The sequence below is a fragment of the Gracilinanus agilis genome, chromosome 6, assembly GCF_016433145.1.
Source record: "Gracilinanus agilis isolate LMUSP501 chromosome 6, AgileGrace, whole genome shotgun sequence".
Taxonomy (NCBI): domain Eukaryota; kingdom Metazoa; phylum Chordata; class Mammalia; order Didelphimorphia; family Didelphidae; genus Gracilinanus; species Gracilinanus agilis.
The window spans coordinates 8329925-8347031 of record NC_058135.1 but is presented as its reverse complement, the minus strand read 5'-3'; the positions used below and the strand labels follow the sequence as shown (position 1 = coordinate 8347031).

General features: G+C 50.0%; 2 protein-coding genes across 2 annotated transcripts in view; both read right to left on the bottom strand.

Annotated features, from left to right (window-relative positions):
- Window positions 1–362: 362 nt before the first annotated feature.
- Window positions 363–5336, bottom strand: CCNA2 (cyclin A2). Its single transcript, XM_044681001.1, has 8 exons — window positions 5088–5336; window positions 4236–4479; window positions 3220–3335; window positions 2912–3135; window positions 2068–2275; window positions 1309–1422; window positions 788–921; window positions 363–450 (listed from the first exon to the last, which is right to left on the bottom strand). The coding sequence occupies exons 1-8, from the start codon at window positions 5334–5336 to the stop codon at window positions 402–404; spliced, it is 1338 nt and encodes a 445-aa protein (XP_044536936.1). The 3' UTR covers window positions 363–401.
- Window positions 5337–6480: 1144 nt separating this feature from the next.
- Window positions 6481–17107, bottom strand: part of BBS7 (Bardet-Biedl syndrome 7) — a 60715-nt gene continuing 50088 nt past the window's right edge. The window contains exons 16-19 of the mRNA XM_044680324.1: window positions 10897–11006; window positions 10703–10806; window positions 9449–9572; window positions 6481–7537 (exon numbers count right to left, since the gene is read on the bottom strand). Coding sequence (XP_044536259.1) covers window positions 7404–7537; window positions 9449–9572; window positions 10703–10806; window positions 10897–11006 — 472 coding nt within the window. The 3' untranslated portion in view covers window positions 6481–7403. The remainder of the gene's footprint in view (window positions 7538–9448; window positions 9573–10702; window positions 10807–10896; window positions 11007–17107) is intronic.

Here is a 17107-nt window from a genome sequence, read left to right as displayed (position 1 = left end):
ACTCTCCTGAGCCAGGCCGTTTTCCGCTTTGTCCAGGAAGACCTCTCTGCTGGGCTCTCTCGTACCACACCGTTCATGTCCAAAGGCTCCTGGCGGTGAGCTCTTAGATGGAGAGGGACCATCCAGTTCACCAAATTAATTCTTAATCCTAAGGAATGGGCTTGGTTAATACTCACTATGCATAGACAAAACCACTTATGTCTGCAGCTAACTAGGCAGGGCAGTTGCACGTACAAATGGTTTATATTTAAAATCATAAAAATCAAGAAGGACGTCATCATCTGAAACTGGCCACAACTCATGCTTTGTGAAGTGATTCTTGGCGAAGAAACCCAGGCCCAGGCACGATAAAAACTGTACAGCGCGGCTTCTGCCGGAGCAGCGGCGGAGTCTCTCAGCCACTATAAGTTGAGTGTCTCTGGAGGGTTAATGAGGGATACACCGTGGTACCTGCGAAGGAGAGAACGCCACAGGGACCCTGAGCAGGCCGCCTGTCCAAGGCAGAAGCGGGCCGCTGGGGCCCTGCCCTCCCAGCCGCCTCCCTGTTCCTGACCTTCGGTAAAACGGAGCTGGCCGGTGTGACCAGGGAGCTCCCCTTCCTCCTCGGCAGCTAAGTTCTGGGACGTGGCCCTAGCCTGCTCTCCCTGTCCCTGGGCCCCCACAAACATCTGCCCATCTGTCTCCCCGTGACCTCAAGCGCCTGGTTTCTAATCACGAGGACACTCGGCCAGCGGGAGGCTGGCTCAGGGTGTGGGGAAGGGTTTCTGCTCCCCCAACCCCTTCTTACTTGGCCGTCTTGTATTTTTCCCGTATAGACTGCTGCAAGTGATGTGGCGCTCTGAGGTAGGTCTGGTGCAGGTCCATGAGACACGGCTTCAAGGTTTCCAAGGTGTAGCCTGTTTTCTGGATTAACGACTCGGGCTACAGGAGAGGAACGAGAGTACACGCGTGAGGCCGGACTGTGGCAGGGCCCGCAGAGTTGGGGACCCGGACGCTGGCCTGAGCAGGAGCCGCCTCGTTGCTCCTCCCCAAATGGCACCGAGCCCCATCCCCGCACCGTTTCCCCTTGCAGAATCCTCTCCGTAGGTCCACAAAGGCTGGAGCCCAAAAGCAAGCAGGCGTGGTTGGCACGCTTCCTCTGCCCCGGGGCTCACTGCGGCTGAGTGGTGAGGAGGTGAGGAGGAGTGCGCCTCTCTGGGCTTGTGCTACACACTGCGGCACAGGGGGCCACCTGCCGCCGGCGCCCTCCTCCTCAGAACCAGAGCTAGACGGCCGAAGCCATGGACAGTGTGAGGCCGCACTACCTACCCAGCTCTTCCCAGTGATGGTGTACAGTGCTATGTGGAAGGCGGCTCCTGCCGTCACGGAGGGCAGATATTTCAGGTACGGGTCGGCGTCGATTAAACTTAACTCTCCCAGAAACTGGAAAGGAAACGCTCATGTTTAGCAATGACAGAACTTCCTTTCTCCTCAGGACGTTCCACCCTGCAGGGGGAGGGAGCCAGTGACCGCCTGCGGCCTTTTCTTTTTGGAGGTGAGACACATTCGAGATTGGGCTGGAAAAGACGAGACCGGGCCCTTGACAGTCCAGAAACCTGCTTAATGTTTCCATAGGTGAATTTAGGTCTTCAAATCAATACAGTACGTACTGAATCCAAGGCAGAAGAGCCTTAAGGGCTAGGCAATGATGGGGGTTAAGTGACTTGCCCAGGGTCACCCAGCCTGGCTGCCTCCAATAACTGGATTTCACCCTAACAGGTTTCCTGGGTAGTATGTTATGCATTCAAAACATTCTAGGGGCAGTGAGGTATTCCAGTGGACAGAGGGCCAGTCAGGAGAGGTCCTGGGTTCAAATGTGGCCTTAAATACTTCCTGGCTATGTGACCCTGGGCAAGTCACTTTACCCCCATTGCAGAGTCCCTGCAGCTCTTCTAGCTTAGAACTGATATTTACTTGTGGGTCTAAAACCAAACCAAACTTTCCCCCCTCCCCCACTGTGAGAAGGGGTTCAGGACCCCAAAAGGGGCCCTCAGAAAGAGAGCGAGGCCCCGCGAGGTCACCACCTACCATGGCCAGGCTCTCCACCTTGGAGTTGGCCTGCTGCTGATGGAGGAAGTACTGTGTGAGGAACTGGTTGATGGTGGGGGCGGCGAGGTCGAAGGCCAGCACTTTGAGCACCAGGTGCTCCATTCTCAGGACCTGCTTTTTGTTGTACGTGTCGTCCGTGATGTACACAAACTCGGCCACCTCCGGGGGGTAGATTTCTTCAAACTTTCTGCGGTGAAAGCGAGCACTAAGGAGGGCCTTTTTTAACCTTCGCACCCTCGTTAGCTCTAGGCCCCCACCCCGGCACAAGAGCCATGAGGGCTACGCAGCGGCGGTCAAGTGGTGCAGCAGGGAAGGGTCTGAGGCCGGACTCCAGGCTGGGGGCTCCGGGGCTTCCTGAGCCTACCCCAGACTGAATGGGAGATCCCGGGACCCCGGGCGCACGCACCGCCACAGCCCAGAGGCAGAGCCCGCTTTCAGCTCGGCGCCTCTCCCATCTGCCCACTCTCGTCCACTCTCTGGGGACTGACTCTCCCCCCAGCCGCTCCCCACCCCCACCCCGGCCTCCTGCTCTGAGTGGCGGCCGCACGGATGGCCCTACACGCCGGCCGGAGTTGGGCTCCGACGCTCAGGCCATGTCTCCACGGCCCCACGCAGCGGGAGGCTCTGCGGTGCCTTGGGGTAGGCCCCCACCCTTCATGTGGAACAGGAGGTCGGCCCTGGGCCACGGGGGACCGAACGGGGCGGCACCTAGGCGGCCAGGCCTCCCGCCAACTGGCACGATCGAGGCACCCAGAGCGGGCACCGGGGTGAGGCGAGGGGCGGGAGGAAGCCACAGGGGGAAGGCCCGTCCCCGCTGACTTACGAGGCCAGGAGCATGGCGGCCGTGCCCACCAGCTGCAGCTTCCCCCGCAGCACCGACATGGCGGACAGGAACCTGTCGATGTAGTTGACGGCCAGGTGCAGCGTCTCGTTCTGGAGCTTGTACTCCTCCCCCACCTCCACCAGCCAGTCCACCAGGATGGCCCTCATGCTGTTGGTGATGTCCGGCTGCTTCTTCATGTAGCCCGCCTTGGGCTTGCACTTGACCTGCGGAGGGAAGGCGAGGCTCCAGGTGGGCCCGGGCCGCCCGCCCGCCCGGCGTCCCCAGCGCGAGCACCGACTCCCCTTTACCTCCATCTCCCGGAGGTACAGGTAGATGTCCTCGTGGTAGTCGGGGACTTCGTGGACGTTGGGCGGCTTCTCCTCGGCTTCCAGCACCACGGACATGTCCATCGTGAGGGGGGACTCTGAGAAGGAGCCAGGAGGGCCGGGTCAGGCTCCAGGGAGAGGGAGGGGGCCTGCGGGGGTCTGAGGCAGCTCCCCAGCTGCCTGTACGGGCGATACCGCCCAGGGGAGCCAGACGAGGGGCCTGAGCTCTCCCGCAGAGCTCCGCACATGGGAACCGAGCCCACAAAGCCAGCGTTTGTAGCGCTGGCAACTGTTGGAGGCACAGTTACCACCTGAGCGCCCGCCCTCTGCGGCTCTCTGCAGCCCGCTCCAGCCTCCTTCGGGAGCCCACCGTGCGGGGTATGGGGCCGGCCGGCCTGCGAGAGAGGCCTCGGGATCCGGCTGAGGTTCTGCTGCGACAGAAACTTGGCCCACAAAGCCGGAGGAAGCCCCGCAGATGCCCCTGGAGCAAGGAGCTCCCCCCCAAGGAATCGTCAGTGACGCCTCTGGATACTGTTGCCTCCAGAGTCCCAAATAAGCTAGCGAGGGCCTCCCTGGCTCCCAGCACCGGAAGAAGAATCGCCTCCACAAACACACTGAACTTGGGGAGCTGACAGAGAAGGGACGAGAGCGGGGCTGTTCCCAGGCGGGCGCTGACCCCCCAGATCAGGACGCAGAGTCGCGCCGGGCGGTCTGGCTAGGACTCTGTCACTACTCTCCAGTGCCAAAGATGCCTGAGCCAGAGAATTCCGCCTTATCCTGCCATCCCTGCCTAGCTCTACGGGAGAGCGGACCAGCTTTGTAAAATGCTCATCAATTTGCTTTCTTCCAGAATGTAAGACTAAATGGACAAATAAAAGTTTCCTTTCTGCCGTCCCTGGGGGAAGAGCTATTTCCAAAAAGCTAGACGAGACTCTCCATTCAAGGCCCCAAAGACTCCTGGGGGATCATGCCATACCCCCCCCCAGCAGTCGGCTTACCAAAACTACCATCCATTGGGTAATCGAGGGGCACCAAAGGCTTCCTCTCTGGCAGTGAAACGGCTGAATTGAAACCCAGCATATCCTCAGCCTCCCCCTTCTTGGGGACGGCAGGTTTCTTCTCATTCTCCCCTTCTGGTTCATCCACGTGAATGGTGAAGGCAGGCTGCTTGCTGGGGGCGTTCCAGGGTGGGACGATGCCCTGGTCATCATTGACGGGCACATCTCGGAGAGGAGCGGCAACCTGCAAAAAAGAAGCGAGGCTATGACTTCTGGCCGGGGCAGGGGCCTCCAAAGGGCCAGGACCTTGGCTAAGTCTCCGGCCTCCATCATCAGTACAGAGGGAAGCCCCGGATTAGGGTGGTCCCTGGCTCCGGAGAGGACGGGAGCCCACACCCAAGGATGGCGGGCGGGGGGCACCAGGGCATTGTCTGTCCTGGCTCTTTCCCAAGGCTAGCCCAGGAACGGGCAGGGGTAGTCCCGAGCCTCCTTTTGTATCCCTGGGGGAGCCTGGGGCCCCCAGCCTCGCGGTGGGCCCGGCCGGCTGACAGCTGGCACTTCCTGGAGAAGGGAGGGGGAAGGGGAGCCCTTTCAAAGGTTGTCAGCCCAGGAGGGAGGGGCCACGCGCGCAGGCAGCAGTCCGATCCCGCTCAAACGGGTGGACCGGCGGGAGCTCCCGCCGGCCCCGGGGCGGGGTGGGCCCCGACCCCCGTCCCCACCTCCCTCCAGACAGAACCCCGGGGAGCCAGCTGGGCAGCAGCGGCGGTGGCCCGACCGCGCGGCCCGCAGTGGAACGCCGGGCATTGGGGCATTCTCGCCTGCTCCAGGGCGCGGGGCCCGCCTCTCACTCACCCGCCGATTCTTGGACTTGTGCGGCGCCAGGCCCGCGGCGGGGCCGAGGCCAGGAGCCGGGCCCGGGACCGGAGGGCGCACGTTGGCCCGCAGCACGCCCAGCACAGTGCGCGTCCGGGCGGGCTCGGCGCCGCCGCCGCGCTTGTCAGGCTGGATGTTCTCCTGGTTCTCATCGGGGCTGGCACTCCGGGCCAGCCTGGGCGGCTGCGGCTGCGGCCCCGCCGCGCCGGCCGCCGGGTGCCCCAGCATGGCGCGGGGCCAGCCTGCCGGAGCTTGGCTGTGCGCCTGGCCTCTCTCCGCCGCTCTCCGCCCTGCGCCCCGCTTCACTCCGCCGCGCGCCCCAGCCAGGGCCAAGCCGGGCCAGGCTGGGCTGGGCCGAGACGGGCAGGGACCGCGCACTCGCACTCACACACACACACTAGCGCAAGGAGGGAGGGAGGCAGGCAGGCAGGCAGGCAGGAAAGCAGGCACACCGGCCGCTCCCGCCGCTCCGAGGCCGCGGCCCCGGGATCTCCTCGCCGCAGTTCAAGTGTCCCGCGACTATTGAAATGGGCCAATGGAAGCCGCAGGCGTCGGCACGTCACCGCGCGGCGCACGCGGGCCCGGGACACGACACGCGGGGCGGGGCGGCTTCGGAAGGAAGAGGAGGCCACGCCCCTCGGGGAGGGTCTGGGGCAGGGTGGGCGTCCCAGTGAGGCCGGGGTACCCCAGCCCTTCCACGTGTGTACCCGCAGCCCCTACCCAACAAAGGACGCCCCAGGCCTGCCCTCGGGCCCCTGTGGGGTGGGCGGCCGGCATGCACCGGGGTTGGAAGACCACCCACTGACCAGCCACTGGACTGGGCCTAGGGCTTTGTTGGGGGAGGGGAAGGCTGAAACAGACTTGGGAGCTCTTTCTGTAGACCCACCGGGGGAGATGCCCCAGGGGCAGCTAGCCGGGCATCCGGAGCCATCCTTTTGGAGAGGCTGAGTAGCTAGACTTAGCCGGATGCGTAAGCGCGTCCTCCTGGTGAAGCCGGAGGGCCCAGAGATCTGGGGAGCCGAGTCAGACCAGGGGGGAGAGCCAGATCCTGAAAAAGAAACTGCCCGAGGAGAGGAGGGGCGGGTAGGCGCACCCCAAAACCCGGAGAAGACGAAACATACAGAGCAGAGGAGGGGGGTCCCCCAGAGAGCTCCAGGAAAGAGAAAGAGAATCCCAAATGGCAGCTTACACTCTTGACCATCCAGCCGGGGAAGCGCCCCCAATTGCTAATTATCTACCCTCGGGGAACAGGTATCCATCCCCAAGGCCTGGCTGGTCACCGTGGGTGGTCAGGAGCTGCCCCTAGGCTGAGGACAGAGAGCAGATCCTCCCCTAAGGGCTCCATTCCTGAAAACAAGCCATCACACAACCATTCACTTAACCAGACCCATTTTTATTGATTTCTTGTGAACTTAAATACAATGATGCTCACTGAAAAGGAGAATTTGATCCCAGGCTGTTTGTGCCCTTTCACAAATGACTCCTTTCCTCCAAGGCTCTAAAATGGTCGAGAATGATCACTGACACCAAATAACAGGCCGAGATTGCCACACCCCCACCCAGCAGCAACAAATAGTTAGGATTTGGCTTCCGGCTGGGAACACCAATCCTGGTTCATTTATCTTCGTTCCTCCACGTGAGTCATCACAAGACCCCACTGGCTTTATTTCCTAGAACCAGCCCCATTACTAAAACAACAGTGCATTATCCCACACAAGGACAGCATGGCCAGCCTGGTAGAGAAGGAGAACCACTGAGATCAGGAGTCAGAAAAGCAGGGTCCCGTCCCATTCAGATGCATTCTAAGGGATGTGATCTGGGACAAATAGTGGCAACCTCTCAAGGCCTCAGCTGCAGTCCAGGAGCCAAAGGCCCTTTCCAGTTCTACTTGCATGTATGATTCTGTGGCTAGCTGTAAAGTGAGAATGATAAGTCCCCATTGTACTGGATGGTTCAAATGGGACTATGTGTGAAAGTGTGTTTTTAAAGCAAACCAATTCTCCTGCCTTTCCAAATATCAGTGTGGGAGGAAGAAAATTGATGCCAATAAGTCATCAGTACAACTCGTAAAATCAGTTTTTCTTTTAGGCTGAAAACAAAAAGATAATCTTTTTTTTTTTTTTAAAGAACCATCTAACCAAAAATACAATTTCTTGAAAAATATCAGGACAGCATCCAAACGATTTGAGATAGAGTCAGAACCAGGTAAAAATGGTCAAAATCTAATCTGTGATATATTTGAAAACATCCTTTCCTATCTACAGCTATTTGGTTGCTCGACCTACACTGTATGTTTTAAGCGGCATCAAAGAAAGTGATGAGGGCATTTTGGTCATAACTGTCCAGAATCTCCAGCAGAAGAGGCACTTTGGTCTTCACGTTGGTGCCTTTAAACTTGAACTTGTCGATGAAGAGGTCTGTGATCATGCCTGAAAGAGAAATGTCCATCTTCAGCCATTAGCTTTCACAGCTCAGGCTGACACATTTGGCGATTCGTTGTTAGAGCCGTCCCATGCTCTCCTTTTAACACAGAGAAGCACTCAGAGGGGCCATTGGGGGGGGGGGGGGTCACTCTTCTTTTGTTCAGACATGTGATTTCATCATTCACATTGCACAAGGGTCACTGTTCTTAAAAATAAAAGCCTAAACCCCCCAATTTCCAGGACAGTGATCTCCAAACATTTTATTTTGATTGTGGAGGTGATAGAGAGGCTGCTGGAATTTACCAAGAAGGGGCAGTGCCATGGTTGGATCTGGTAGGCGAATAGAGGAAAGGCTTGTGGCAGGTGATTGCAACAGTCCAAAGTGGAGTGATGAGGGCCAGCACCAGGGTGGGGATGGGGGCCAGTAGTGTCAGAAGAGAGAAGAGGGCATAAGGGAGGTAAGTTGCAAAGGTCAAGCTGACACACATTGGCCAATGGATTGGACATAGGACCATGGGAATGAGGAACTAAGGAAGACAGTGAGGTGGTAAGCCTGGATGGCGGGAAGGATAGGGGAACCCTCAAAAAGAAGAGAAGAAAGAGGTGGGCACGATGGGAAGAAGGGAGTCTGCGGTTCAGTTTCGGGCATTGTGTAGTTTAAGAGGTCTACTGGACATCAAGTACAAGACAGTCTGGGGGTGAGAGCATGGAGATGAGCAATGAGTTTGAAGCTGGATAAACTGATCTGAGAATCATCAGGCTAGAAATAGGAACTGAATCCATGGGAGCCAGCGAGATCCCCAAGTGAAATGGTGGAGGGAGAAGAAAGGGCCCAGGACAGGGCTGTGGGGCACCCACGGTTAGTGTCGATGACTTGGGAAGAGACAGGCAGAAGGAGAAGAGAGCATCGAGGAGAAAAGGGTGGCTGCCCAGCAAGTGAAGATTGAGGAAAAGCCATTAATCTGATAAGTAAGGGGCTGGCAATGACTCTACACACTTTTGCTCATATGCCATGCTAGCTGCCGGCCACCTCAGCCTCCTCGCCCTGGCCTCACAGACGGCCCAGATTTCCTTCAGCTCAAGCCCTTTTATCATCTGCCAGCTGCAGGTACCCTTCCATCCATTTAGCACCTGCATTTATCTGGCCACACTGTCTCCCTAGGTAGAACACGAAGTTGTGGAGACTGAGGCCTACTCTACTTCTATCTTGGTCTGCCCAGTGCCCGGCGCGTGGTAGCTGCTACCAGCTGTGCCTAGCCTGCCCCTCAGCCTGGGTGCTCCCAGCAGCTGCTCGGAGGCCCCATGTGCCCCTGGGCCTCTGATAGCTATGGCAGCCTCTATCCCCATTCACCTCATCCCTCAGCCCGTGCCATGCTATGACTCACCACCCCCAGCCCCCTTGGCTCAATGTGCATCGGGCCTTTGGAAGGAGGTGGGTATCAGAACTAGGGATGGACAGTCCTCCCCAATACAGAGGAGCCCACTCTTCTAGGGTATCAAAGTTTCAGGGTAAAATTCACCATTATAACTACTTTAATCAAGGCCCAGGACAAGCAGTTAAATGGTTGACTTAAAAAAAAACAACCAATTGACTATTTTGCCACAGTGTAGATAGCTCCTGACTTCGACCAAATTAAACATCTGTAAACATGCCCTGGTTTCCAGTCAGATTTGATCTGGTAGTTTTTCCTTCATGGCTGCATTTATAGAACAGACCATCTACACTTACTCTTTCTCTCTGTCTGTCTGTCTCTCTCTCCCTCTCTCTGTCTCTGTCTCTCTCCTAGGGCATCTTAGGAAGTTAGGAAGTCACAGATTTGATTTCCTCATCCTGAGGGCCAACTTTCCCCATCAAGCCTAGCTTCCTCTTGGACAGTGAATGTGTTTGAGTATCAGACAAAGGTGGCACAAACTGACCATAGAGCCTTTCCAGGTGTGCAGGCTGTTTCTTGTACTCCTCCTGCAGGCGGTCAGCCTCTTCGAGAATGCAGCGATATTCTGGTATCAAAAAGTCAGTATTTCCCTCATGCACCTGCAGTTCCTTATTGGGATAAAACAAAGTCACCTGTTAGTCTGCAAATCCAAGAGGGGGCCTCTTTGTGTCCCCATGTGTCCCTCTCATAAAGTCCTCTGTCTGTCAACAACAGCAGTAGACCAATGAGCATGGGAAAAGCTATTTCAGATCATAAAACGGCAAATTTTTCTATCCTTTTGGCCAGTGTACTCCAAGAACTTGCCCATGGTCTACAAAACAATTACTATGGATGGCCATCACTTTACAAAACCTTACCAAATGGCAAGCTCTCCTTCCTCTCCCAGCATCCTTCTCCTCTGACCCGAGCCCAACCATATTTCTTGCTTTCTTCCTGGCTCCCACTTTCCATCCCTTAAATTAGAGAAGGCCACAGTGTCACAGCATCATTGATTATCAGAGCTGAATGGGACCTCCAAAATCATTGAGTTCAATCTCTTCATTTCAGAGATAAGGAAACCAAGGCCCAAAGATATGGCAGTATCCACTCAGAAGTGCTGCAGGTCTGGAATCAAGTCACTCATTCTCTGCTCCCATCTCTTGCTGCCTAGGCTTCAAAGGGCAGAGAAGACAAGATCATTTGGGCTGGCTGACTTTTCACTTAGGCCAGGGCCTCCAGAACTCTTGAAGACACACAGAATTGTTTGTTCTAACTAGAGAAGGATCAGGGCAGAGGCTAGACTTTGGATGTCACTGGAAAAGGGAATCCCTTCTCTGAGGGCAGGTCAGGGTCTCACAACCAATATGGCTCAAGTGCTGAGGGCAGGATTTGAACCCAGGCTTTCCTGGTTCTAAGGCCAGCTTGCTATTCACTGTGCCACATTCCTCTCTGGCCCATGATTCAGTTCCAGATGTATAGCATGGTCACAATTTGGCATAACAAAATTGGCCCAGTAAACCATTTCTAAGACTAATAAATGGGTTTCTTTGGGTCTGCTAAGAAAATAATAAGCCCAGGTTTTAATCTTTTCTTTATTATTCCAGAAATGAGCTGGTGGCCCCATGGCTACAGTACAACATAATTTTTCATTCTTTGGTAAAATGTCCCAAATGAAAAAAAAAAAAAGGACAATTTAATTCTTTAGGCAAAGTGAGAAATGTAGCTTATAGGATTAAATTCATCTGAAAACGGAGCTTACCTTTAAAGCATCGATTAACTGCACTTTCTTGGCCAACAGGAGCTGGTATTCCAGTTTAGGGTGAATCAGCTTTAATGTGTGATTCACAGACACTTCACTGATCTCTAAGAAAGAGGAGATATAGATGCCAATTGATAGGGTGACTGGACTAATGTAGTATTATACAATTTTTTAAGCTGGATTTTTATTTTTACCGTAGGCTATGTTGAGATTAATTTTCCTTTTTGTGGCTTCTTTAGAAAGTACATCCTTTAGGATGGATATGGTAGAAATGTTGTCTGATTTAAAGACTCCTTCTCCTTTTCTAAAAAATTAATATTTTTGAAAGAACACCATTAGGAGACTATGGTCCAGTTCACAAATCCTTTTTGTCAGAAGCCTAGAGTTCAAATCTGATCTGACCTTACAATTTATTAATATGAATCTATCATGAAATACTAACATAATGTACTGTGAACTCTTTATAAAATTATCAACATGTAGCACTCTTAGATTACCTTAATGCCAGAGTATCTAAACTCCTTGTGACAAGGGGCCAGAGGGGGTGGATCTGAATCCCTTTTTTCATATCCCTGCCCTCACAGGTAGCAGAGCTGGAGGGGAGCAGAGAGCCGGGACCACTCCCCTTCCCCTCTCTACACTGGCTGAGGACATTCCTCACTTTACCCACCCCTCCACCCAGCAGCCAGATAGGAGCGCTTTCTCCCTCCCACATGTGGCATTCAGTCTGGGGGGCAGGGCACAGCACACAGTCTCTAAAAGGTTCACCATCACTGCTATTGGAGAAATGGGAGGCAGCATGTACCACTTGAATCAAGCCACCAGCACCACTAGTATGAGCACTACCATCTCCCCTCAAACTCTTTTGGGTACAGCACTGAACCCAAGGGCCTTGGAATGCTTCCAGGCCAGTGCCCTCAGGCTTCATCATGGGAAGCAGCCCCTGAAGTTCCAGAAAGGAAAAATATAGCTTCCCGAGCTACTTAACACTGTCAAATGGTTCAACATCAGAATCTGATATTGTTTTTTCAGTGAAAACGACAATGAAGAAGAAGCTACTGTACCCCTAAGGACAATGAGACTTTTGTCTTTGCCCTACAGCTGAAATCTACCCTATGTTGTTTCCATCTGTTGGAGTGTGAGCTCCCTGAGAGCAGGGGCTGGCTTAATCTTCTATTTGTACCTCCAGCACTGAGCCCAGGAAATGTTTCATTCATTGATTCATTCTTTCTCCTAAAGTGTTGATTTCCCTTACCCTCTCTTCCTTCCTGCCTTAGAAGCAGCTTTGGAAGGAATGCCTTTCCTCCTTTTCATGACTAATCTCTTAATGTGCACTCTGATCTTGTATTCTACTCAAGGTCCTTCACCAATTATTCCCTTAACTTTCTTCTATCTTCAGTCTCTTCCAGGTCAATGACTCTTCTCCCTCCTACCCACTGCTTCTACAAGTATAGTCGAGTTCCAGGGACACTACCACCATTCCCACCAAGCTACCATCTCATCTCTCCCCTTCACCATCCAACTTTACTGGAAGAAGATCTTGCCAGTGATCCTGTAGACAGAATTCTTAGTGATGTGCCAGGCAGAGGAGATGGCTTTGGTGGTTACTATCAATTTTTGGTTTTGGAGTAGACTGCATTTACCCCCCATCACTGAAAGTGTCCTGTCAGAAATTATTAATGATGACCTCAGCCACAAACATTGTGAGTTTATGCCTCTGGCAGGATGTAAGAAGCCCATTTCATCATTAGTCCTCTGGAATCATAGTAGGCCATTCCATAATTAAGAGTTCTTAAGTTTTTCAAAGGTTTCTTTTTTTTTAAAGAATATTGTTTTTCTAGTTCATTTCTCTTCCCTGTGAATAAGTTCATGCACGTCTTTCTAGGCTTCTTTAAAACTATGTGTCCTTTCCCTCTTTCTAGTGATTTTCAGAAAATCTTGGTTTGAGTTCGGTTCTGCCATTTAACAGCTGGCTTTTCTTGGATAAATCACAGGCTCTTTGAACCTCAGTTTCCTTCCAGGCTATAAAATTCCATTTATAAAAAAGGAATCATAATTTCAGCACTACCTACCTCCCAGCATTACTGAGAGAAAAATCACAGTGCCAATTTTCAAGTCCACTGCTACTGTCAAGTCCATTCAGCCACTCTGTGTCTTCTGCTGGCTCTTCTTCCTTCAACCCATTCCCTAACTGTAGGTATCCCATAAGGCTCTGTTCTTAGCTCTTTTCTCTTCACACTCTACATTTCATAATTTTTTCCATTGACACAGCTTCAACTATGGACATGGCTCCCAAATATACACATCCAAACCTGACTCCACTTCCAAGCTCCAGACCTCCATTCCCAACACCTATCTTTCAGGCAAAAGCAGCTCAAGCGTACCATATCTCAAATTAAAGCTTTCATTTATACTCCCTCAGAAGAAAACCACTTCTCTTCCTCACTTCTTTTTTCTACCCTCTGCATGGCATTACCATCATCTCCATCATCCAGGTCTGAAATACCAGGGTCATGTTTGACTCTTCTTCTAAGTGGGTGGACAGGTTTTATTGATGCTATCTCTAAAATATGTCTTAGTCCATCCCATATTTCATCCTTTTTTTTTCTTCCCTGGGACTACCATCTGAGCCTCCTAAATGGTCTCCTCTACTTTTGTCTTTTCCCCCATCTAATCTATCTTTAGCACATTCTGATCTATATTTTTCCTAAAGCCCAATTCTGATCAGGACACTTAATAATAATATGATTGTATAGCAAAAGAAGTTTACAAAGTGCTGCTCTCACAGCCATTCAGAGGGAAGGGAAGACATGTATTCTCACCATCAGAATTTTATAGATGGTGAAGGAAGGTAGCTTAGTGGTACCAGAGCTCAAACTGTACAATAAAATAGTAATGGTCAGAACAATCAGTACTGCTAAGAAACAGAGTGGAACAAAAATAAATGACCATAGTAGTCTAGTGTTTGATAAACACAAAGTTCAAGCTTTGGGGGTAAGAACTCATTTCACAAAAATTATTTTGTTTTGCCTTAAAAATTTGTTGTTGTTTTTTTTTTCCCCAGAGGAAACTGGAAATGAACAGCAGACACTAAGTACAGACAAACATTTCACACTGTATATCAAAATAAGGCCAAACATGATTTAGACAAAAAGGGTGACATCATAAGTAAATTAGGGGAGTGCAGAATATTGTGAGATGTATGGAGAAAGGAAGAATTCATGGCCAAACAAAAGACAAAGAGCATTACGGGAAGTAAAATGGATAATTTTGATTACATAAAATTAAAAAGATTTTGGACAAACAAAACCAATACAGTCAAGATTAGAAGGAAAGCAGGAAACAAAGGAAAACATTCCATAGCAAATTTCTCTGATAAAGGCCTTGTTTCTCCTATATATAAGAGAATTGAGTTAAATTTATCAGACTATGAGTGGATAAATGGTCAAAGGATATGAAAAGGCAGTTTTCAGAAGAAGAAATTAAAGCTATCTACAGTCATATGAAAAAATGTTTTAAATCACTACTGATTAGAGATATGCAAATTGAGATCTTACACCAATGAGATTGGCTAATATGACAGAAAAGAAAAATAATTTTGTTCCACTGATCCAAAAATGATGGAGGGATGTGGGAAAACTGGATCACTATTGTGCTACTAGTGGAATTGTGAACTAGTTTAACCACTGTGGAAAGCAATTTGGAACTCTGCCCAAGGGTTATAAAAACATGTATACCCTTTGATCCAGCAACACCACTAAAAGGACTATATCCCATGGAAATTTTTTATATATAGTAGTCCTTTCTGTGGCGGCAAAGAATTGGGTATTGAGGGGATGTTGTGTAATTAGAATCTGTTACCCTAAAAACTATGATCTGCAGCAAAACTACAATCCCCAGCAAAACTACGATTCCTAGCACTCCATTCACTTCCTGTCCTTATGTGCTGACATAGAAAGGATATAAATTCAGTGGAGTTCTGTGTCTTGCTCTCTTTCCTTCCTGTTGTGGTTTTGGTGGAGCAGGGATTTTTAAGCAGGTAGAAAAAAGTAGTCACATGGTTCTATTTTGTCAGATAATAAACTTTTAAAAAATAATACTTGAGGGGGCAGCTGATTGGCTCAATGGATTGAGAGCTAGGCCTAGAGACATAAGGTCCTAGGTTCAAATCTGACCTCAGACACTTCTTAGCTGTATGACCCTGGGCAAGTCACTTAACCCCCATTGCCTAGCCCTTACTGCTCTTCTGCTTTAAAACAATTCTTAGTATTGATTCTAAGATGGAAGGTAAGGGTTTTAAAAATAATAATAATACTTGAAGTATTGGACATTAATTTTTAATCTTACAATGCCCATCAACTGCAGAATGGCTGAGCAAAGCTATGGTATAGGATTGTGATGGAATACTATTGTGCTATAAGAAACAACAAGCAGGATGCTTTCAGAAAAACTTGGGAGGAAGACTTACGTGAACTGATGCAAAGTGAACCGTGTAGAACCAGAACTAGAAAATATTGTATGCAGTAATAGCAATATTATACAATAATCAACTATGCATGAATGAACCACTTTGCTGTTCTTAGCAATACAATGATCTAAGACAATTCCAAAGAACTCATAATAAAAAATGCTATCTACCTTTGGAGAAAGAACTAATGAGGTCTGAATGCAAAACAAAGCATACTTTTTTAAACTTTATTATTCTTGGTATTTTAGGTTTGTATTTTCTTTTGTAACATGGCTAATATGGAAAAAGTTTGCATGACTACATACATATGATCTACATAAAATTGCTTGCCTTCTCAAGGGGCGAAGAGGGAGAGAATTTGAAACTTGAAACTTGTTTAAATGAACGTTAAAATTTTTGTTTACATGTAATTGAAAAAAAAATTAAAGTGACATGTAATAAAATAAAACAAGAGATTAAACTATCTAACCTCCAAAGTCTCTTCAGGCTAAAACAAAAATTTTATAGATGAAGATTTAAATTCCTTACCCAAAGTTAAATACCTAATATATATCAGAGCTGAGACACACCCTCGGGTTTCTCCTTTACTTAAAATTTAAAAACTTCAGTGGCCTACAGAATAAATTTCAAACTTTTTAGCCTGCCATTCAGAGAACAACTCTTCTTTCCTAGTCATCTTTCCCAGCACTTCCCTCCATGTAAACCAGGCACTAGTTAATCTAGACTATCCTCTAGGATCCAATTTCCCCTCATTTCCTTACCTCAATGTTTTCTCTGCTTTAAATGTCCTTTGCCCAAAACTCTACTTTTCCAAACATTACCCATCATTCAAATGTTCCCTCCTCCCTCCCTCCAGCCTTCTCCCCATGTAGCAAGAGATCTCTCCACTCCTTGGAACTGAAGAGACAATTTTTCTTGTATGTCTAACATACCTTGTATGTCTTCCAGGACAAATCTCTTAATGGCCCTAAATTCCCAGATTAAAGTACATATTTCCTAGATAGGCAACAACAAGAGTTTTTCCATGCTGGTATTCCCAAGGGATCTCAATACTCCAGCTACAGTGAGCACTAAATAAATATTTGGTGAAGGAAGGACCACAGATACTATATACCTAAGCAGTCTTTTCCTTTTTTCATCTTCGAAGTCCTTTGGATTTGATTTGTAGGATACCCTGCACAAATTCATCCTCATCAGCCTTCTTGACATATACTCTATCTCTGGTCGGGAATCTGTCAGTCTCATATTGCAGACTTCGATCCAGAAACGGAAATCTCAGTATTCTCAGACACCAGCCATTCATTTAAGTAATCTTGAGTCTTCTATATCTCTTTCATTCAATGGATAGCAACAAGGAAGCCACAAGCTATGTCTCTGGGGTCATCAGTTCCCTAGGCAAGATGGCATCATCATTGGCAGCACTTTTAGGTTTCTTCTGGTACTGTCCTATGTGCCTCAGGTAATAATCCCATTTGCTCTCTCATTTAGGAGGAGGAGGAAGGTCAAAGTCACAGCACCCCGGAATGGCAGTCCTCCTCCCTCACCTCCAGAGGAGCTGAGCTCCTGCTGCTAAGGAGAAAACCAGTCCTCTTCTGGGAGCTGACTCATTCCTGCTTAAGGTCCCAGCTGTCATAGCTCCAGGGATGATTACCTCCAGGGGTATCTCTGGTCCTCGCCTTTCATCTGCATTTCCGTCTCACACCTCCAGCAGCTTCCAGACATTTCTGCTAGAGTTCTGTTGTCATATGTCACCATGCAATCTTTCCCAAAAGGAATTCACCAGCTACCCCCACCTGACTCACAGGGCATCCTTTTTTTCTGTCAACAATTCTATTGATTCTTCCTTTTTGGAAGAGCTCACCCATGGGTTCCACCCCACACAAGAGCCTCAGCCTTTATCACATTCTCCTTCAAACTGGATTAAAATAGACCAAACT